The sequence below is a fragment of the Dermochelys coriacea genome, chromosome 9, assembly GCF_009764565.3.
Source record: "Dermochelys coriacea isolate rDerCor1 chromosome 9, rDerCor1.pri.v4, whole genome shotgun sequence".
NCBI lineage: Eukaryota > Metazoa > Chordata > Testudines > Dermochelyidae > Dermochelys > Dermochelys coriacea.
The window spans coordinates 49,228,756-49,251,246 of NC_050076.1; the positions used below are offsets into that span (position 1 = coordinate 49,228,756).

At 44.5% G+C, this 22,491-nt stretch overlaps 1 protein-coding gene across 4 annotated transcripts in view; it reads left to right on the top strand.

The window, feature by feature from the left end:
• Positions 1 to 22,491, top strand: part of STAG1 (stromal antigen 1) — a 379,263-nt gene that overhangs the window by 65,352 nt on the left and 291,420 nt on the right. For 3 of the 4 annotated variants that reach the window (XM_038415259.2, XM_038415257.2, XM_043492802.1), the window contains 2 exons: positions 2,929 to 3,069; positions 10,632 to 10,734. In XM_038415259.2, the coding sequence (XP_038271187.1) occupies positions 3,041 to 3,069; positions 10,632 to 10,734 (132 nt within the window). In that variant the 5' untranslated portion in view covers positions 2,929 to 3,040. Of the gene's footprint in view, positions 1 to 2,928; positions 3,070 to 10,631; positions 10,824 to 22,491 lie in introns of those variants that run through there. The other variant, XM_043492803.1, reaches the window with a different exon arrangement.

A 22,491-nucleotide genomic window follows, 5' to 3' on the forward strand; every position in this document is an offset into this window, starting at 1 on the left:
GTGGGACTGGTGTATGTGCAACAATTGCTCTTTACTTAGCAGGCAAGGACAACGACAAAGCAGACCAACTCAGCAGAGACCTTACACAGCTGCATGAAAGTTCTATAAAGAATTCACTAATTCAAAACATATTCAGCTTTTGAAGGTTTCCAGAGAGAGTTCTCTTCACCGACATGCAATGCCCTATTTCCAGAGAGAAACATTCTATCGATGTTGCTTATGTTTCTTCTGAATTGGGGGAGGGGACTGTTGTATGCTTTGCACTGATACAAAAGGTATTGGGGGAGAGAAGACATGATAGGACCAAAGTAATCTTAGTAGCTCCTCCATGGTCAAGGCAACAGTGGTGGGTGTTTGCCTACTACTGAAATCTATGAAAGGCTCTATCTTTAAGGATTTAGAGAATTTCAGGCCAGAAGGGATCATTAGATCATCTCGTCGGATCTCCTACATATCGCAGGCCGTTAAAATTCACTCAGTTGCTCCTGTATTGAGCCCAGTAATTTGTGTTTGACTAAAGCGTAACTTGTGTTTTGACTAAAGCACATGATCCAGAAAGAGGTTATAGATCTTTTGATTTGAAGACACCAAAAGATGAAGAATCCATCACGTCTCTTGGCAGTTTGTTCCAATGGTTAATTGCCTTTGCTGTGAAAAACCATGAATATGTGGTTATATTTAATCCACACAAACTGCAGAGGCTGAAAGAAAATGTTGTAAGTATTTTGGTCATTGGTTACCCATTTTGTATGCTGGTGTTGCACATTTGTAGGTTTGAAGGTTGAGAGATGTGCTTCGCGCTGACAGGAATGGGAAAGCACACTAGGCAGAGCTGCCGCTGTGGCTGCTTCTGACTGTATCCATTTTCCAGAAGTGGGAAAGGCTATGGTATGTTGTCGTCGCTATTAAATATGATGTGTTGCTCCTGGTATATCTACTTTCAGTAACTTTTAAATGGTGATAAAATGACATGGAGACAAAAACCTTCCTAATGCATGTTGCAGCTTCTCATGCTGTTCAAGAGTTTTGACACAAATCATAGAAGCAGCTTCATCAATGCAGTTTCTATCTTTGTTTCCCAGGCAGGGGCAGCTCCCCTTGTCGTTTCTCTAATCTTGTGGATTAAGTACGTCAGCCAGGTATAAAAGGAAATTAATGCAAAAAATCCCTTTATTTTATTGACTCTTTAGGGCGCATCCTGATGGATCCTTATCAACCCAAAGCTTTAAAGGCATGGAATGAAGATATTTAAGGGAAAGTTCCTAGCGTTCATTTCCCCCTTCACAGTGTCTGCAAGGTTTTCTGTAACACACTGCAGCACTCCATAATTAAGGCTATGTTTTAGTCATGAGTAGTTTTAGTAAAAGCCATCGACAGGTCACAAGCAGTAAACAAAACATCACGGCCTGTGACCTGTCCATGACTTATACTATATCCCTGATAAAATCTTGGGAGGGCAGCGGGTGCTTGTGGGGGCCCCACAAGTGCTCCAGGGACGGCAGCCCAGGGGGCGCCAGTGGTGCTCGGGTGGGAGCAGCCCAGGGGGTGCCATGGGTGCTGGGCGGTGTTGGTGGGACTCGCAGGCTTCCCTACCTGGCTTTTCAGAAGCGGCAACATGTCCCTCCCTAAGCTCCTAGCTCCACGACTCCCATTGGCTGGGTACTGCGGCCAATGGGAGCTGCGAGGGTGGTGCTGGGAGCTGAGGGAGGGACATGTTGCTGCTTCTGGGGAGACCCCCAAGGTAAGCCCTGTCCAGAGTCCTCACCCCCTTCCGCACCCCAGCCCTGAGCCCCGTCCCACACCCAAACTGTTGATGGTGGGGGGTGGCCCGAGTCTCCCCCAGTAGCAGCCGGTGTGGCTGGCCCAGGGGCTGCAGCAGCCGCTGCAGAAGTCACGGAGGTCACAGAAAGTCACGAAATCCATGATCTCCTTGACAAACTTGCAGTTTTATCCATAATGCATTCGCTTTCATTTCCCACAGCTACTGAAAAACAGCACACGCTTTATTTATCAAACTCACATCTAATGCAACGATTTTACAGCAATCCCTCATATTCTGCTGTATCAACAGATCAGCCCAGCTGAGTTTCACACAGTCCATTAATTTGGAAAGTTGTTCCGTAGAAGTTGCCTTTGTGATGTGATTAACTCACTAGTCTCCAGACTAGAGGGTACCTCTTGTGAGAATGCATAATTGTCTCTTTTATTTCAAGTTCTGCCTTTCTGTGTAAGGTGGATGAATTTAGCCCCGTTTTTGGAATCTTCATGGTTAAAATCCTTTTCAGTACAGTTAGATATTCTTGAATCTGCTTTTTGGGTTGCATAGAGGGAACAATCATCTAAAACTCTCTCATCCTGCATTTTATTAGCTAGTCTAATCAGGCAGCTGGAGTTCTAGGAAGGGAATGTTAACAAGAAGAGTTTTGTCTTAAGGCCTTCTTCAGCTCAGGATTAACTTTTGGTTGAAGTTAAACCCTATTGAATAGGTTCCGTTTTTCCTGGGTTGAATAGAAAGTGCGTTCATTAGTCCCTCACACCCTATACTCTTATATTTACATTTATTTTGTATTGTTTGTGTCTTCAGTTTTTTGTTTTCTTAGAATATTATGTATATAAAACTGTTAATGTGACTTCAGCATGAATATATATCTAGGAATACAAAATGCCATACAGGTAAATTCTTAAAAAATGTCATATTGTCTAGTGTTCAGATGCATGTTGCTGGGCCCAGTTGTAATGACTATATGCAAGGATATAGCCAAGTTGCCATGGTGTATTCATTCTGAATTTTTGGAGTTTCATATGATTGAAATAGTAAACTTAATATAGAGCTAACAGATTTTAGTCTATAACAATGTTTCATTTAAAATATTGAATGTCTGTTTTGAAATCATGACTTTAACAAGTTTTCATCTTTTTATTTTATAGGTTGGACTTTGAGATTAATGAAAATAGTTACCAGGAAGTTGTCTTGTAACGTCATCACTAGAAGAAATTCTATGTAGTTCTAATATTTCATAGAGGGTGCTGTGCTACAAAAATGATTACTTCAGATTTGCCGGTGTTACAGTGAGTAGTTTAAATTTATTTTTCTTTTTTATTTGAATTCTTCAGGTTACTAAAAATATGAAGAAGAATACTTCTTGGGGAGGAAGGGATGGCTTTGTGGTTAAGGTTGGGACTGGGATTAAGGTGCATATTTGTGTCTTTGGTACAGACTTCCTGTGTGGACTGTAAGTCACTGAAGTGGTAGTCTACTTTGAAAAGTGACTATGTAAAAGTGGCACCATCTCACTGAACAGATATGTATGTTTCTTTTCTTCCTGCATCAGTAATAAAAATAATTTTTCACCATTTCTTATTTCTGATAGCACTGCAGAGCTAGCAGAGTTGTGGAAGTATGAGCTGGATTCTAGTCCTCACTCGTTCTCAACAAAATTATTAATTATTCTAATTGTACATTCTCCTTTATAGCCAGGTCTACATATATCACAAAAGATCTTCAGCTTCTGCTTTAGAATAATAGGCTGGCTGTGTTTGCCTACAAGCACCCCACAATGTTTGCTGGGGAATGTGAGTTGGTTGTGAAGATGAAATGAGTCAAATGGATCTCCACCTACATAAGGTATAGAGCAGTAGAGTAGATTGAATGGAGTGGCTGTCCAGAGTGTGAGCTGAGCAGATTGAAGGATGCAATTCTAGGAGTATCCAAGTCTGGGTAAAAGTTGGGGCAGAACTTTGTTGCCTTGTTAATATCTTTAATAAAAATCAAACCTACGGAGGGGTCAACTTAGATTTTATGTAGTGTGGACTGTGTGTGAGAGCAGGTTAGGAAAGGCACCTGCTTACATGTTGCGTGGAGGCAGAAACTAAGCTTTTCAGTCATTTCCTGAGGTCTGGGCTCCAACCTTGGATTGCCTACCAGTTTTCTCCTATCTTTAAATGGCAGGAGGACAACATATTTCCTTCTCCAAAGCAAGAGCAGTTTTTTAAAAGTATATTCTTGAATTTTAATTTTTTCTACTTCATTTGGGACATATTTGTGCTTGGCTGTCTAACTTTTCTGAGTAGGACTACTCTTCAAGATCTGCTGAAACCTTGAACCGTCTTTCTCTCCTGCAGCTGAGTGTGCAGACAGCACACTTGGGAAAAAGAAGCCACGATCTTTCTCTTCCTAAAGTGACTAGATGGGAATTTTTGCTGCTGATGTTCCCAGGCGCCTTCTACCCAAGTGGAAGAGAGAAGTAATTGTTCAGGCTTCCTTGTCCTGCTGGCAAATTCCCTTTCCCCAGCATTCAAGCAGACTGTCAAGGAGCAGTCAAAAAAGATCACTTCAGCCTATCAACTGAACTGTGATCCTGGGGAAACTCAAACAAAGCTCAGCATAGCAGGAACAGGCTGCTGCACCTCCTGAGAAGCAGATCCTTCATAACAGGACAGACATTGGCTCAGGAATGAAAGCCTCATTAATAAAGGGAGGTACTTTCAGCAGCTTTTTAGGGATCAATGGCCACAATAATGTCCAAATGACTATTTCCTTCTTTGTGTCTCAAGAAATGAGCCATCCGTTCAGTCGTGTAGGAACCTCTTTTAGATTTTCTGCCCTGCAGCTTGGGAGTGGGAGAACCCAGATAGTTTTGCTGGCATTAGGACCCCATAGGCTCAATTTCATCTAGTCCATAATATCCAGCCATCTCACTCTGTGACCTTTCATCATGGGGTTAATACCTGTATTTTTGCTGGCACTCCCTGTTTCAGAAGGATTCCTTCCAAAGAGAAGTCTTTCTTCAGAATGCAAAACACTTGTGCCTCAGAGTACTCCAAGGCCAAAAGCAAGGTCTTCTGCAGGTGCTCTGTGAATCCTACAGAAAAGATGCTACACAACAACCTGAATTCCTAGTCTGTTTCTAAGGTGCTGCAGAACAGCCCCAAAGAGAAGCAGAGTTCATTTCTCTTTCTTTGACCTGTCTGACTCTTCCAGAGATTCCAGGCAGTGTCTCAGGCATTTGAGGAAGGGCACACCCTCCTTTAGTGCTTTTCCAGGTGACTTGGTCTGATGGTAGCAAGTACTGCATTTACCCCTGGCAAAACTTTAACAACCTCAGCAACATTAGCAAATGTCCATTACTGATGTATATGCACAAGTTAAGGGTGTGGTGTCGTGTGTGTTCACAGCAAAAATGTGAGATTATCACTAAGGTTTGGCTTGCAGCATAATGTATTGTGTAGTATGTTTTTTTAATCTGTTTGAGGCAGAAGGGAGTTTCTTGATGATTTGTGTAGTCTGTTGTTCTCAGTAGAAACCTGCTGTGTGAGGAGTCTGATACAGTTAAGAGCTGTCCAATAACTTGGCATTTCCTTATGACCATTAACTTGTCACCAAGGGTTTGCACTTACCCAACCTTAACTGGCTTAAAATTAAGTTTTTATTTATGCTAATGTAACATTTCTAATAGAGAAGGTGTAGGAGGGTATTGGGAGCACATGGAAAAGGGGAGAAGGGATGGCTCTCCTCACTTTTCTTATGGTGCGAGGAAAATGACTGGAGCACAGATGTTTATGATAATGGAGAAAGCAGAGAGTCAAGTGAGGAGGGCAGGAATGGGTACAGGAATACCTCTGTGTCAGTTGTCACATCATCATTGCAGGGCTAATGAGGTAAGTAATGTTCACCTGAGAAAAGACTTTTCCCTGTAAATCTGCAGGACCTGTTGCGGGATGGAGGAGATGAATGCCATCCAGTTCCCCTACTTATCCCATCCCAATTTTATGGAAAGATGTGGGTAAGGGCAATGGCAAGGTTATAGAAGATTCTTCACTTCTTGTTTGACTTATGAGATGGCAGGTTAAGGCACTTTGTGCATCCTTTTCTCGTGGCCTAAATATTACTTCAGCTCAACACTGCCTATACCATTATGGGAGAACCAGTCCTATGTAGCATCTACTCTGCAAAGCCATTGCAGGCTCTTCAGAGTAGAGAAGCCTCTCTTAAAGCCACAGAGCTTTGAAAGAAGCTAGGGAACCTCCAGCTGGAGCTCATAGCTCCTGTACCCTGGGAATCCTTGCTGCTACTTCCCATGAGTGGGCCTGGGTTCACAGCATACAGGAGCTATGGACCTCAGTGTTGGGGACTCTCCTGCTCTTGTGGAAGGTCTGTGGCTTTGACAGAGACTCCCAGGCTCTGAGGTGCTGTGTATGTTACATATGACAGGCTGCCCTTGCCAAGGAGTAGAGGCTGTTCTTTATCTCATGTCCCCACTACATCAGATGGAAGGGAGGCTGTGGGGAGCACATCTTCCCACCTGACCATGTGCACCATTGGAGTCCTCTGTGAGCCCTCACTGCTGCCCCCTTTGCAGGAAGACTCACCTGCCTCATTAGACTGACAGTGTCATGTGGTGAACTTCTTCTGATGAGGATCCCTGCAAACCAAAAGTATCTTGCTATCCAAGAAAGGTGATTGAGGAATGGGTCTATCAGACAGATTAAGAGGGTGCTTTGCTTCCTATAAAGAGTAGAGGGGGGAGGATTGTAAATTATTCAGTTGTTCCTTCCACACCTACCATACTAATGTGATGGTCTCTATCTTGTCTGACACATCAGGGATTGAACCGAGACTCTCTAGATCTTCAGCAAAGAGCCAAGTATTTGGTTTAGGCCTGTAGCAGACTTACACCTCCTATTGATTGGGTAAAAAGGGGACATGTAACACTTATTGACTAGTGGAGTTATGCTATGCTTTGTATGTCAAAGAATGTGACCATGCACCCTTGAGCTAGGAGTGCTATAGGATTTGTTGAGGCTAGGGGAAATCTTTGGAGATTAGGAGATCTGGAGGCATGCTGTGACAAAGGTAAGGGGAAACCACTGGGGATCTTCCTTCCTTCCTCCCACAGTCTTCTGGACCCCATCTCCTAATAGTTTTCTGTCCAGTTTTGCGAGCATCGGGCTGGTCATCTTCTCTGAGGCCATCCTGGCTTTAGTCCTATTGGAAACAATATTAGATGGTAGGTATCTTTACAAAGGGCAGCCTCACTTCCGAATGCAAATGGTGGTTCCCTTAGGCAGTCTATGGCTTCAGTCACATTTGGTCACAACAAATGGTGGCTGCTTTGAATAAGTCAGCTAGCTACATAATAACCATTGCCAGTATTATAGACATAATCATCAATGCCACTTTTGCTGTACTGCTGCAAACTGGTTTGACACCACTCAATTAAGTAAAGTAGTTAATTGCTAATCATTTTTTCTTTGCATTGGTTTTCTTTTTCTGAGAATAAAGAATTCTTTCTGCGTGTATTTTCACGACAACAAAAGTGTTCCAAAAAAAAGTGACAACCTTTCAGAAAATCACTTTTTTTTAAATACTCTGATATTTGACAACTACAAAATCTTGGAACTCAAATACACTTTAGAAAATTCAGAATATTCAGATTTATAATATCCATTACTTTTCTCCAAAAATATTTAGGTGAGAACAGAATTACAAAAGTCTCAAGGGGAGACTGACACAACCTTAACTATGATGTTCATATAGTTAAATGTTTGTTCTATTTTATTAGTGATGTTTCCACCCAAATTTATGGAACATTTTTGATAAAATCACACTGGAGGATCTGTGGACCTGGCCATGAAGAAGAATGGTGCCAGATCCACAGAACTGATCTACACTTGTTTGTGTTTAAGACTGTATAATCTTAGCTAAATTGGCCTGATTTTCCCTTCACACCTAATTTATACCAGTGTAACTCCCTTGACTTCAGAGGAGTTACCCATGATTTTCATTAATGTGAGATAAAAATGAGACCCTGATAATTCTGAAAGGTGAATCTGGTGCTCTGCCACTAGTGGTCTTTGACCCATAGAGATATTGTTGAATTAGTTTATTGGTAATACAAGTGAAAGTTAAAATAAATTCATTCATGTCATCTTGAGAAATCTCATTTATGAGATCTTCAGGGGCAGAACCCAGTACTCCAGAGGATGAGTGACTGGTCTGGTTCTTCAAGTAGCAATCCTCTGGTTGAAGAGCCATTGTAGGACCAGTGGACCTGACTTCTAGAAGAAAGGACATTTTTGGGTAACAATTTTACTATTTAAAGTGTGGTCCTGCTCTAAAAAGTGACACTGTGGGCTTCCACACTTAGGGCTGATCTCCACTACATAGCTAGGTTGACATAAGGCAGTTTATGTCGACCTAATTATGTCAGTATCTACACTACAGCCTTCTTCCAGCTGATGTACGTTCCCTATGTGGCAAGACACCTCCTTCATCTCTCTGGACTTAGCACTTCCTCCTCTGGTGATGGTGGGCCTGGGGTAATCGGCCCCATTTAGGGCAGGGTTTGCCTTCCCCCTTCTGTGCTCCTTTGGTTGTATTTTCAGGGTCGGCCTATGGGGTGATCCTCCACCAAACAAAAAGGAAACCGCCTCATAAACACACAAACCCCAGGGGTATACGTTTTGCCTCCTCCTTGCTGGTGCATAGGTAGGCTATTTCCAGTCGTTAACAAGAATATCTGAGGAACAGTGGGGGGTGGGGTGGGGAGGGGAGAAATAACATGGGGAAATAGTTTTACTTTGTGTAATGACTCATCCATTCCCAGTCTCTATTCAAGCCTAAGTTCCCCCCCCCTGCTGCTGGTGATGGCTTATCTTAAGTGATCACTCTCCTTACAGTGTGTATGATAAAACCCATTGTTTCATGTTCTCTGTGTGTGTATATCAATCTCCCCTCTGTATGTTCCACCAAATGCATCCGATGAAGTGAGCTGTAGCTCACGAAAGCTTATGCTCACATGAATTTTAGTCTCTAAGGTGCCACAAGTACTCCTTTTCTTTTTGCGAATACAGACTAACACGGCTGCTACTCTGAAACTTGCTGGTGCAGGGTGTCCTCCTGTTGACTGCCCTGTGTCAGTCTTTCCTCTAGCAGGTGCTCAGGTTTGTCTGTTTCCCTTATAGGAAGGAGCAAAGCCTCTCACCCTGGCGTAGGTTATTTCCCTGCTGCTACTAGCCTGACAGGAGCTTGTCTCTCTTTCTTCCCCCTTTCTCTCACCAGAAGAGGGATTTTAAAAGATCTCAGGCAGCCCTTAATTGGATTCAGGTGTCTCTAATTGACCTAAGGTAGCCCCTTCTCAGCTAGTAGGGAAGAGGGCCTTTAACATTCTAGGGCTAACATATCTGCCTTCCAGCATGCTCTTGCAGCCTGTCTGGCCTGACTTTGTCATACCTACTACATTGACATAATAACTCCACCTCCACAAGCGGTGTTAGGCCTATGTTGGTGTAGCTAGGGTGACCCAGGGTCTGTGTAGACACTGCGTCCTTTCCATCGGCTGTTGGCTGTCTTGTCAATTTCATGGCAGGAGCCCAGCTGCCCCTGGCTTCCCAGGAGAGCTGGACAGCTGGACCCTGCTCCCAGCTGAGAGCCGAGGTGAGAAGCCCTGGCGGCTTTGGAGCTGCTGGGAGTCAGGGTGAGAAGCTGGGTGGCTGGGAGCTGGGGTGAGAAGCTTCAGACCCTGCTGGGAGCTGGGCGGTCTTGTCAATTTCATGGCTGGATGAGCTGTGAAATTGATAAGGCTGCCCAGCTCTTGGAGTGGGAGTGGAGCCAAGAAACGGGCAACTGGATCTCACTCTATGGGGGTGAGAAAGCTCTGGGTGGCTTCCTCCATTCTTCGTGGGGATCGGGGTGTGTGTGGGGGGGGGTGCATAGCCCACTGAGAGCCTGTAGGGCAGCTGGACTCCCGGCAGGGAGTTGCCAGTGAAGTGGAGAGACTGGGCTCTCTGCCCCACGCTGCCCTTCTTAGGTCAGTGGAAGCACTCCTCAATGAGGATGCGCATCACCGACCTAAGGAGAGGGTAGTGTGGACATGCAGTAATTACTGTGGTTGCTGTATGTTGATCTGTATAGGTTGACTTCTACTTCTAATGTAGACATACCCTTAGTGTCTCAATGAGTTATAGATCAGATTTGCTAATTGTACAAGTGAAATGGTTTTCCTAAGTCCCAGAGTCACAAACTCAACCTGGGATGAGAAAATGAATCTGACTGTCTCTCTGATCTGTGCATCATCACCAGCAATATTCTTCAGGATAAATCCTGCCCTTTATTTGCACTGTGCAATCCCATTGTCTTTGAGTGCAGTTGAGGTTAGAATTTGGTCTTTATTTGGAATTTACATAACCACTTTAATGAAGTGAGAGCTAGAATAGAATCCAGCTTGCTTACCTGATATCTGTATTGGCTATCGGGGCTAATGAGTAAATAGTAGTAAAATCTTATTTTGGTCATGAGAACAAGCTGATACTACTGAGTACACACATGAATGGATCTTTTAAGAAGGTGCTGTTTAACATAGTCAATTTTCAAAGTAGAATTTCACTTTAAAAGAGCCAGTTATTTAAATGAGTCTTCAGGTCTGAGAGGATACAGTGTAATTTCTAACTTCATAAAACGTGCATAGTTTAGCATTCCTCCATACATAGCAATGTTTGATGAATTTGCAGAGTGAATGCTGCACAAGGCTATTTGTTTTATTCTATACTATACCTAAATATTTAATTAGTGTCAATTATAAATGAATAACTTGTTTCAAATCATTTTAATTTAACTAGTATTTTTTCCCTAGGGATTCAACAAATGAAACTACTGCACATTCAGATGCTGGCAGTGAGCTTGAAGAAACAGAAGTCAAAGGAAAGAGAAAAAGGGGCCGTCCTGGAAGGCCTCCAGTATGTGGTGTTTAGTTTTGTGTTGTTGTGCATCAATTTAAACTTTACTGCAGATTGTTCTCCCATCCTGTTCTCTTAGTGATCACATTGTAGATTTGCAATGAACCATTTGTCAAACTATATGAAGATTTATAGTGCATAATACATGTCAGACTGATTTGAAAAAATTGTTTGCTGAAATAGAAGTATAGGATCTAATTTAAAAGATAAGCTGGTAATAGCCATCAATACTTTTTCCTTTACATACATACATACATACATACATACATACATACATACATACATACATAAAATTTTACATTTTGTTATTTGTCATATAATAATCTTCCCAGACATGAGAGTAGTTTTATTAACCATAACTTCTTTCTACTATTAAAATTTGTAATGGATACTTAAATGTTGTGAAATGATACTTGAGTCATCTTTAAGTGGCTTTTAATTTCTTCATGTGAACTGGAAAGTATGCTCACACTTTTAATATAATGTTTAGTTATTCCCTAGGGAGATCTATTCATGTAGGTTAAAAGATTAAGATAAATGAACATATTTTGTGTCCTGAATCCGTATAAGGAGCTTTGTTCTTTAATATAATATAGTCATTGCTAGATTTGATATCTGCTGTATAGGTATTTACTAACAGAAGGTTTTTCTTCAGGGGCCTTTGTACATTACCACATCATGAATGGGAATGTACCTAGGCAATTCAAAAACTTATAGTAACTAGTAAGTAACTCTTTTTTTATGTTTATAAGATATTTATTCATAAGAGAAGTAACTTCCTCAGCAGGCATATATAATTGTGGAGGCTATGTTTTATCAAACTGTTCACTTTAGGTAGATTCAGTCATCACAAGTATTAATATTAATGTTTGATTATATAATCAGAATTACACAGTATGTAATAAGATTTTTTGTAAGAATTTTACATAATTTTTTGTGAGCTTTTAATAATTTTGTCTATTTACCAATTTGTTTCTTCCTCATGACTGTTCTGGTGTCAGCTCAGCTAGAGTACATTAATGGAATATATGTTATAAGCGATCGTGTAAGTATATAGAACATGTCTGCTGTTTTAGAATATCTGGTTCTAAAAGATGATTATAAAGATTTGAAAATCCACCCAAGTACATGTACAGTAGGAAAATTACATTGTTTTCCTGTAGAATTTAATCCTTAATTATCTATTGCTATGTTAGCTTTGTAGTTAACAGCTCTATCCACTGAAGGACTTCCATCTTACCAGATCCGTTTTGCAAATGTTTCAGAATCTGTTGGAAGCATAGGAATGGAATGGACCTCCTGAGTCATTGAGTTCAGTCCCTTGCTATCGCAAGCAACCCTGTCATAAACTCCTGTTCATAAATTTATCAAGATCCATCTTAAAACCAGTTAGGTTGTATGCTACCACTATGCCTATTGAAGGATGTTCCAGAACCTCACTTCTCTCATGGGTACAGGGAATTTCTCACACTGGTCTGGTCATGAATGCTGAGTACCTGTCTTGCATCCAGAAACCACTTCATGCAGACCTTTTCAATTATTTTTTGTCTTAAGCTTTCCAGCTGATCTTGCTGTCATATTTGTATTGTTTCCTTGTGAGTCCTCAGCTGAGTGTCCATGTGCTAGAAAGCAGCAGTTTCCTCTCAGTGCTGTTTCTGAGAGCGTCTTTTGTAGGTTTTTTATTTCTTCTCTCCTTCCCATAATTCCTTTTTAAAAAAAAAAAAAAAGGAACTCTTTAGAAGGAATTCTAAGAGCAGCCTGGGGGAAAATCCTTGATCCAGTGGCATTTCCTTCTTGTGGTCAGCACAGCAGAGGCTCAGCTGCACTTCAAAAGACTGCTCTCTATAGCAGCTTTTCTACTCACTGAAGTCTGGAAGTATGGCCTCTTCATAGTGGCCCAGGAGAGCTTTTTTTTAAATACATACAGGCAGCCTCCTACCTCAGTAGGATGTGGAAAATTTCTCAGATGGCCAATGACAGAAGGAGAAAATGCTTTAATTGTACTGGTGAGACAACACCCCGTTTTCAGTGGTGATCCGTAGGACCAGCACCTGCAAGCCAAGAGACTTCCTACTCTTTATCTCTCCAAAACGCCTGTGGTTTTTTCCCTCTGATGGCTATCTAAGGGCAAGTTCCATTGATCCTCCATGGCCTGTCTCTTAAGTTTGAGATGGAAATACTTGAATGGCTTGTTCTTTTCAGAGGTTGAACAAGAACTCTCCTTTCCAAGGGCACCATCCAAATCAGACCCAGAAGGTTCCCTTCATTGTCTCTTCCCAAAACCACTGTCTGCAGACCTTCCTTGTATTTGTCAGAGAGCTCATCTTCTTCAGTGGCCTCTTCGTACCCAAACCAAAAGATCCAAGCGGCTGCAGCTGCTGCTCCTCATCTGAGGAGTATACCACAAAGAAGGTCAACATCAAAAAGCAATAAGCCCGATTAATTTTTCTGTGTTTATCACAACAATTAAGTCAATTGTTTAATAAATCGACGGTCCAGCCTACTGTAATACTATCTGTTCTACTGGTCGCCTCTCAGAAATGTTATTTAAGAATTAGAGAAGGTTCAGAGAAAAAAAAAGATGTGATTTATTAGGGGCATGGAAAAACTCTTACATGAAGAGAGATTGAAGAGGTAGGGATTGTTTACTTTAGAAAAAGGCAAGTAACAAGGGACATGAAAAAAGAATAAAGGTAGATTGGGAGTATTTCTTCTTCCCTGTCTCGTGACACAAGAACAAGGGGACAGTCAAAGAAATTGAAAGGAGGAAAATTCAGAACTAAGAAAAGGAAATACTTTTTCACACAACGCCTAATTAGACTGTGGAACTCCTTGCTACAGGATTCTATTAAGGCAAAGAATCTTGCAAGTTTCAAAGAAGGATTGATCATTTACATAAATAGCAAAAATATTCACAGTTATGGTTAATGCTTAAAGTTTTGAAAAGGATATGAAACTACATACTTTGGGGTTAAACTACACTCTATTTGGGGTTAGGGGGAAACCTTCATGGGTGACAGATTATCCCACATCTGCCTAATGCAAAGTTTCATAGATTCCAAGACCAGAAGGGACCATTATGATCATCTAGTCTAATCTCTTGTATAAAACAGGCCATAGAACTTCCTCAAAATAATTCATAGCTTATCTTTTTTTTAGAAAAACATCCAGTCTTGATTTAAAAAATTGTGTTGTTCCAATGGTTAATTATTCTCATTGTTAAAACTTTATGCCTTATTTTCAGTCTGAATGTCCAGCAAATGCATTGTTACACATTTCTCTGCTAGAATGAAGAGCTCGTAATTAAATATTTGTTCGCCATGTAGATATTTGTAATCAAGTCATTCTTTAATCTTCTCTTTGTTACGCTAAATAGCTTGAGCTCCTTAAGTCTATTGTAATCCTTTAATCATTCTCGTGCGTCTTCTCTGAACCGTCTTCAGTTTATCAATGTCTTTCCTGAATTGTGGGCACCAGAGCTGGAAACGGTATTCCATCAGTGGTTGCACCAGTGCCAAATAGAGAGGTAAAATAACCTTCCTACTTGAGATTTATCTGTTTAAGTACCTTCCTCTGAAAAAGCTGGTGCTGGCCACTGACCGAGACAGGATACCGGACTAGATGGACCACAGACCTGATCCAGAATAGCAATTCCTATGTTCTTGAATTTTGGCTGCAGGGAGGTATTTTTTTCTTTTCCAACTAATCTGAATCAGATATAGTAATCTCCTTTGGAGGGAGATGACCTGGATGGCTGAGCTGTTACATACCAATCTGGAGATCAAATAATATTTTTATTCATTCAGTTCAAAAAAGACCTCCCTCAAAATGCAGTTGAAAGAAATGAAAAAGTAGTTTTTCTGATCCTTAAAAGGCCTGAGAAAAAAAGTGGACCCTGTATGGTTCTATCCAGCTAAGAGGCCTTCAACGTAGTATTTTTAACAATGCATCAGTTACAACAGAATTTGTGATCTCCCCATTAATTCTCTGTGCTCTTCTTGATTAAAATACAGAAGGGAATAACTAGTTGAGAAGTAAAGGAAAAATCAAATTAAAAACTCAAATCTTATAAAATAGCGTTTCATAAATTAATAGATTTTAAGCCCAGAGTGAACCATGACCATATAATGGGATTCCCTGAATATCACAGGCCACAGGAAAGCTTCACCCAGTGTTTACTGCATGAGACCCAATAACCTGTGGTTGAGCTAGTGTGTATTTTCTAGAAAGACTTCAAATATTCATTTAAATACTCCAAGTGATGGAGAATCTATCCTATTCCGTGGTAATCTGTTCCTGTGGATAAATACTGTCACGGTTAAAAATTTGCACCTTATTTTCAGTTTGAATTTTTTAACTTCTGTTTATTGCCATTGGATGATCTTATACTTTTGTCTGCTAGATTAGAATGCTCTAATAATAACTTCTCTTCATATAAATATTTGTATATCATGATCAAAATCCCTCTTAATGTTTTCTCTGAGAAACTAAATATATTGTACTCCTGAAGTCTCTCATTGTAAGGCATGTTTTCCAGACCTCATGTTAGCTATCTTGTACATTAAAGCCTGTGGCATTATTGTATTTTTGGACAGAGTCATCCTCGCTCTAGATCACAGAAATATATAGTTGATAATTTGGGATACAGGTATCTCCCCTAGAGAAAACTTCATCCCAGCAACATCGATGGCACAAAACTACTCTGCTAATCTCTCATTAAAACCTTAAAGGATTCCTCAATGAAATAAGTCCAGAAAACTCAGCCAGAGAACCTAGGAGCAGTTACAGAACAACCCGCCTTAATTCCACATGCTTCTAATGCAGACAGAACTGCATGTTCTTTAATCCCTCTATTCCTGTGGCACCTGAAAATGTTTTCCCACCAGTAGTGAAAAGGGCTGCTCTTGTAGGAGGGTGGTGGAGAGGATGCTGAGCCAGGTTGCACAAGAGTTAGGGGTCAAGCTGAAAAAAAATGTTCATGCACCAGTACAGCCACGTAGGCTTTAGAAATGATCAAAAAGGGATATCATAAAGATTTTCAGTGTTCTCCTCCTATTGGATTCCTTTTTCCCCACCCAGAGAAGTAGTAAGTCATACTGGACTCAATTCAGAACTTGCTATATCCATCAGCAGAAGAGAGAGGAGCAGGTTTATACTTCAAATTCTGTGTTATCATTAAAAACAAAACAAAACTGGAGGCTTCCACCCATTACTCACTTTCTTGTCTTTGGATTTGCAGATACGGAAAGCACAATTTGGATGGAAATGTTAGCTCTCCATATTTTGGAAATTGCCCCCTCGTGATATCCTGTGTTCAGCTGATCTAAGAGAAGTCTTTCTCTGTGTCCCCATTAACTCCTGCCAATCAATATTTTCTCCAGTTTGCTATCCAGAATCAATGTTTGCAAATCAAGACTTTGCCACTGAGCCTCTCACTTGCCGCTCGGATGTTTCTGAAACTGATGAAGATCCTAGTACCAAGTCGCACATAAGAGGGAATCATATCTTTCATTACCTATTTAACCTCTTGGTAAAAGCTTTGTCCACGGAATCAGCAGTCCAGCACAAATCCAGGACAACTCAGGTTCATAGTTTAACTTACAGTATAACTCCTTAATGCCACTTCAAAACACCAGCCACCTAGGGACCAAATAAAGTCCATTTTGGGCCTTGTCTAATTATTTTGTGAAAAAAGCCTCAAGACGTATAGTACACAATAGATCATTTCTCAGTACTCCACAATCTTGACATGGAGCTGCTTTTGGTTAACTAGCTTGGTAGTTTAATATTTAATCATAGTCCCATAGGCAGTACTTTCTCTGTATATGCCTGAATAGTGTTCTCATAAGAAATGGGAACTTCCTTCTTATCTCTTGTAGGGTCAGGGCTGGCATCTTGAGTCCACATGCTCGCAACTTCCTGATCCTTTGCCGCTTAGCCTCATTTTAAGTTAGAGTTCTGAGGAACAAACAGCCCTAATGTATGCCACTGGTGTAAGGTCCCTCAGGTCCCCTTTCTCCTAGCCCACTTGCTGGCATGCATCTGATTCACCCTTTCTTCCTCTTATGCCGGGGTATGGAGAAGGCTGGCACAGAAGTCAGTTCTTCAGCCTGCCCTAGCTTTTTTCCAGGTGAGAGTTTCCCTATGCAGAGGGAATTCTCTGCTGGGCATATCTGGCCATTTGAAGTCCACATGTTGCTGCTATGTTCAACCATGCAAAATGGATTTAACAAACCATAGACTATGACCCTTAATGCTTCATTCTATGCTTTGTGGAAGTCTAGGCACAACCTACTCAGCATCAGTAAACCCTTGGTGGAGCCTCTATCAAGGCCTGGATGAACAGAATATTTTTCTATGTTTCCAAGGCAAATAGTCACACCAGGAGACTTTCTACAGAATAAATCTTCTTCGAGTGCTTCCTCCTATCGATTCCAGTTAGATGTGCACACGCTGCATACACGGCCGTCAGAGAGTTTTACCCCAGCAGCATCCTATGGGTTGGCTATGGAGCTCCCTGGAGTGGCACCTTCATGGCACTCGATATATACCCCAGCCTACTCAGTGCCTCCTCAGTTCCTTCTTACCACCCGTGACAGTTGTTGGAACTGTGGAGTCCTGCTTCACTTGCTCTCCACTCTCCTTAGTGTTTATCTAATAGTTAATAGTTTATAGTTTTAGTTGTTGTTAGTTGTAGTTGGTTTACTTTGTGTTAGTGGGGTTGGGGGGGGGTTTCCCCTCCTCCCCGATTCTTTTCTTGGTCTCGTGCCCAAAGCTCCAGGATTCAAGCCCTGTGGTTCCTGCTCTAAGCCCATGCCAGTGGATGACCCCCATGACTCTTGCCTGAAGTGTCTCGGGGAGGCTCATCAAGCAGAGAAATGCAGGATCTGTAAAGGATTTCGTCCTCAGACTAAGAAGGAGCAGGACTTTCGTTTAAAGCAGCTTGTCATGGAGGTGGCTCTTAGCCCTCAGCATCCTGTGGCGTGCCAAGAACCATCACCAAGCGCCTCGGTGAGCAGCGCCCAGGCAGCAGCAGTAGGAGCGGCACCACGGTTGGACTCTAATTGAGACCCACAGCACTGATGCTCCTCGGTACTGTAACCGGTGGCATTGGCCTGGCACCGCTCCCATTCTCCTGGCCAGAAGCAGCATTGGAAGCAGGAAAAGGGTGGTCCGCCTCTGCAGAGACCAGCCTCCCTGGAACCGCCGGTGAAGATGTGTCCTGGAGGGGAGCGTCTGGGGGCACAGGCTACGGCCCTGGCACTATTGATTCTGGCCCCGAGGGGAGAGCCGTTGAGTCTGGTACCGCTGGACTCCCTGGCATGCAGCATGATTGAGACTCAGTTGTTGTCTACCCCAGATACTTTTGTGGTTGCAAGGGATGATCTTGCCATGACGGCATCGGCATCCCTCCCGCGGCACCATCCCAGGGCAGGCCGACTCTGAACCACCCGTCGGCACCACTGGTTGAGCTACGTCACCGATCCCGCTCTTGGCATCATTCCCAGTCCCGCTGCTCACTGTTCCAGCACCGCTCTCCTTTGCGGCGCCGGTTGTACTCGCGGCGATGCTGCTTTTGCTCCTGTTGTCAGTCCTGGTACCGCTCTTCCTGCTGGTTGTCGTCGAGGAGCAGATCCTGGACTTGCCGCCGTTCAACATCTTGGCCCAGATCCAGGTGCCGTTCCAGGTCTTGGTACCGGTCCAGGTCCCAGAATCGCTCCCCAGCTTCACAGCACCGTTCCCCGTCGCCGTGAACCGGCGCAGATCTGCTTGACACCGGCTTGGCCCTCACACTCTGCTTCTCACTCTTTGGGATCAGAGGTGGGGTCGTGTTTTTCAGACCTTGGCTTCCTGGAGGCAGGGGTAGGGTCTTGGTGGGCACAGGGGCCCAGTCAATGGCCGTTCTGGATGCCATGGGCGTACCAGCAGGCCAAGGGTTCTCCGTCTAGGGCTTCCTATTCAGTCCCATCTGAGCTGCGAGTGCCAGAGGCTACTGCAAGCCGGCCTGCCCCTGATGGCACAGAGGCTGTGGTGGCTTCTCTCCCCACTTCAGGACCTCCTCAGATACCAATTCCTGGACTGGCCCCCAAGGTCGGTGGCACAGAACAACTAGCCTCAGCTCTGCAAGGAACCCTAGACGACCTTCTCCCCCGCGTGGCCGCCTCCTGACACGACAAGGCAGTAGCAGGCACTGCTGTCTTGGGTCCCCCTCCAATAGACCTCTGTGCCCACCAGGACCTCCTGCGCTGGGTGGCACGGAATATGAACCTTCGGATGGAGGAGGTGGTAGCGGTGGAGGACCCCATGGTGGACATTCGGACTGCAGAAGCTCCATTGGAGTGGCCCTGCCCCTTATTCAGACCATCCAAGCTAATGTCAGGACAATCTGGCAGACTCCTGCGTCCATCCCTCTGACTGCTAAGGGGGTGGAGTGGAAATACTTTGTCCCCTCGAAGGTGTATGATTATCTGCCCTGTTTGCTCGTGGTTGCATCCGTGAACGAAAAGGAACGACATGGCCAGCAGGCCCCAGCGACCAAATCAAAGGACGCCAAGCACCTTGATTTGTTTGGACGCAAAGTTTACTCTTTGGGGGGACTTCAGTTCAGGATTGCTAATCAGCAGGCGCTCCGGAGTCATTACAATTTTAACTCCTGGAACTCCATGCTGAAGTTTAAGGAGTTGGTACCTCCTGAGTCCAGAGAGGAGTTTGGGACTCTGGTTGATGAAGGCAAAACAGTGGCACGGACCTCTTTGCAGGCCTCGCTGGACCCCATAGACTCTGCCGCATGTTCTTCGTCTTTAGGGATTGCGATGAAGCTTATCTCCTGGCTACAAGCCTCTGGCCTGCCCCCAGAGCTTTAGCAAACACTGCAGGACCTCCCCTTTGATGGCGAGGGCCTGTTCTCGGAAAAGACTGACTCGGCTATATAGCCTTAAGGATTCAAGGGCAACAATGAAGTCCCTGGGCATGCACACACCGGCTACCCAGCGGAAACCCTTCAAGCCTCAACAGCCACAACAACGCACATGTTGTCCTCTGCTGAGATAGGACTTCTATAGGAGGTGGGGGCGTAATGGCAGGAGGAAGCCCTCCAACCCCCCATCAGGACAAGGCCAGGGCCCGACCCAGCCTTATTCAAGCTCAAAACAGGCCTTCTGAAGGGATGCCCGAGGATGGTGTACCGGACCTCACTCAGGATCCTACCCCACCTTTCTTGAAGTGTTTATTCCATTTCCATCGTGCTTGGTCTCAAATAACCACGGATCGCTGGGTCCTCCGCATGGTGGAAGTGGGATAATCTCTGCAATTTTCTTCCTCCCCACCCTCCCGTCCTCCTTCCCCGTCCCTCTTCAGGAACCCTTCTCATGAGCAACTCCTTATTCAGGAGGTTCAGACGCTCCTCGCCATGGGGGCAATCGAGGAGGTTCAGAGGGAACTAAGGGGCAGGGGTTTTTACTCCCGATACTTCCTAATCCTCAAGACAAAGAGCGGGCTTCGGCCCATTCTGGACCAGCGCAGACTCAACAAGTTCATGGTAAAGTTGAAGTTCCGCATGGTCGACTTGGGTACCATCGTGCCTTCCTGGAGACTGGTATGCCACCCTCGACGTGAAGGATGCATATTTCCACATAGCGATTAATCCGGCACAGAGACGCTTCATGTGCTTTGTGGTCAACCACAAACACTATCAGTTCACAGCCCTCCCCTTCTGTTTCTCAACGACCCCCGAGTGTTCATCAAATGTATGTTGGTCGTGGCGGCCTTCCTTCGTCGACGGTGGGTGCAGGAATACCCTTACCTCGACGGCTGGCTAATCCGAGGATGCACCTGGGAACAAGTGCAGTCCCACCTCCACTTTGTCATGGACACTTTTTTTGACTGGACCTCCTCCTCAACATGGCAAAGTCGATTCTAGAACCGACCCAGAGAATGGAATTCATCGGGGCGGTTCTGGATTCCTTGCAAGCACAAGCCCTCCTGCTGCATGCTTGTTTCCAGGCTATAGTGGGCCTCGTCTGGAGCCTTCAGAGCTTCCCGACCTCGTCAGCAAGAAGTTATCTGAGTCTTGGCCACATGACTTCCTGCAGATGCGTAACCAGGCATGTCAGACTTCGACTCCGCCTGTTGCAAGCCTGGTTAGCATCAGTCTATCTCCAGGTCAAGACAGCCTGAACTTGGTGGTCACCATCTTGGAGTGGGTCCTGGCCTCCCTCTGCTGGTGGCTAGATCGCCGGGTGGTATGCAAAGGAGCCCACAGCCCTCCTTGTCCCTGGTCATAGATGCGTCAGCCCTGGGATGGGGCGCTTACTTATGGCTTCCATCCGCGCTCTCCCTTCATATCAACTTCCAGGAGCTGATGATGGTGCGCTTTCCCTGTCAAACTTTCCAGGAGCGGATGCAGGGTCGTTGTGTGGTGGTCCTCACAGACAACATCATGGCCACGTTCTACATCAACAAACAAGGGGGGCCCACTCCTCCCTCCTCTGTCAGGAGGCCGTTGGACTGTGAGAATTCTTCATAGCCCACTCTTATTCACGTGGTGGCATCCTTTCTACCTGGGGTCCAGAACACGCTGGTGGACCGCCTGAGGAGGTCCTTCTGCTCCCACGAGTGGTCGCTTCGACCGGATGTCATCCACCCCATCTTCTGAAGGTGGGGGTTTCCCCAGGTCGACCTGTTTGTCTCCTGGAGCAATCAGAAATGCCTGGCTTTCTGCTCGCCGGGCTCTCTCTCAGATGCCTCCTGCTCCCATGGACGGGTTGCCTGTTTTACGCCTTTCCCCTATTCCCCCTTGTGTACAAGGTCCTGCTCAGGGTCCTGCTTAAGCCGACTCCGGGGCTGGAGCAGAGGGACAGTACGCGAGTGATTCTGGTGGCTCCAGTGTGGCCCAGACAGCGTTGGTACACCACGCTATTGGAGCTGTCTGTGGATGCTCCAGTCCCATTGCCTCTTCTTCCTGACCTGCTCACTCAGGATCACGGTCACCTCTGCCATCCTGACCTACAGTCTCTCCTCCTCACGGCATGGATGCTGCATGGCTGAACCCTTCAGAGCATCTGTGTTCAGAATTCATACAGCAAGTACTGATGGGCAGCAGGAAACCCTCCACTTGGGCCACATATATGGCTAAGTGGAAGGGTTGTGCTGGTGCACCCAACGCAGCTTGCCCCCTCTCCAGGCACCCGTGCCTCTCATTTTGGACTACCTCCTGGATCTGAAGCAGCAAGCCCTGTTGGCATCCTCTGTTAGAGTTCATCTTGCGGCCATCTCGGCATTTCACCTAGGTGCGGATAGCTGCTCTGTCTTTGCCAATCGCATGGTTGGCAGGTTTCTCAAGGGCCTGGACCACCTCTACCCCCAGGTTCGGCAGCTCGTTCCCACATAGGACCTTAACCTGGCCCTTTTCAGACTCATGGGGTCCCCATTTGAGCTGCTGGCCACTCGCTCCCTCCTCTATCTCCCCTGGAAGACTGCTTTCCTTGTCACTATCACATCAGCGCAGAGTGTCTCCGAGCTGAGAGCCCTCATCTCGGACCCCCCTTACCCAGTCTTCCATAAAGATAAGTTTCAGAGTAGCAGCCGTGTTAGTCTGTATTCGCAAAAAGAAAAGGAGTACTTGTGGCACCTTAGAGACTAACAAATTTATTAGAGCATAAGCTTTCGTGAGCTACAGCTCACTGAAGTGAGCTGTAGCTCACGAAAGCTTATGCTCTAATAAATTTGTTGGGATAAAGATAAGGTGGAGCTTTGGCC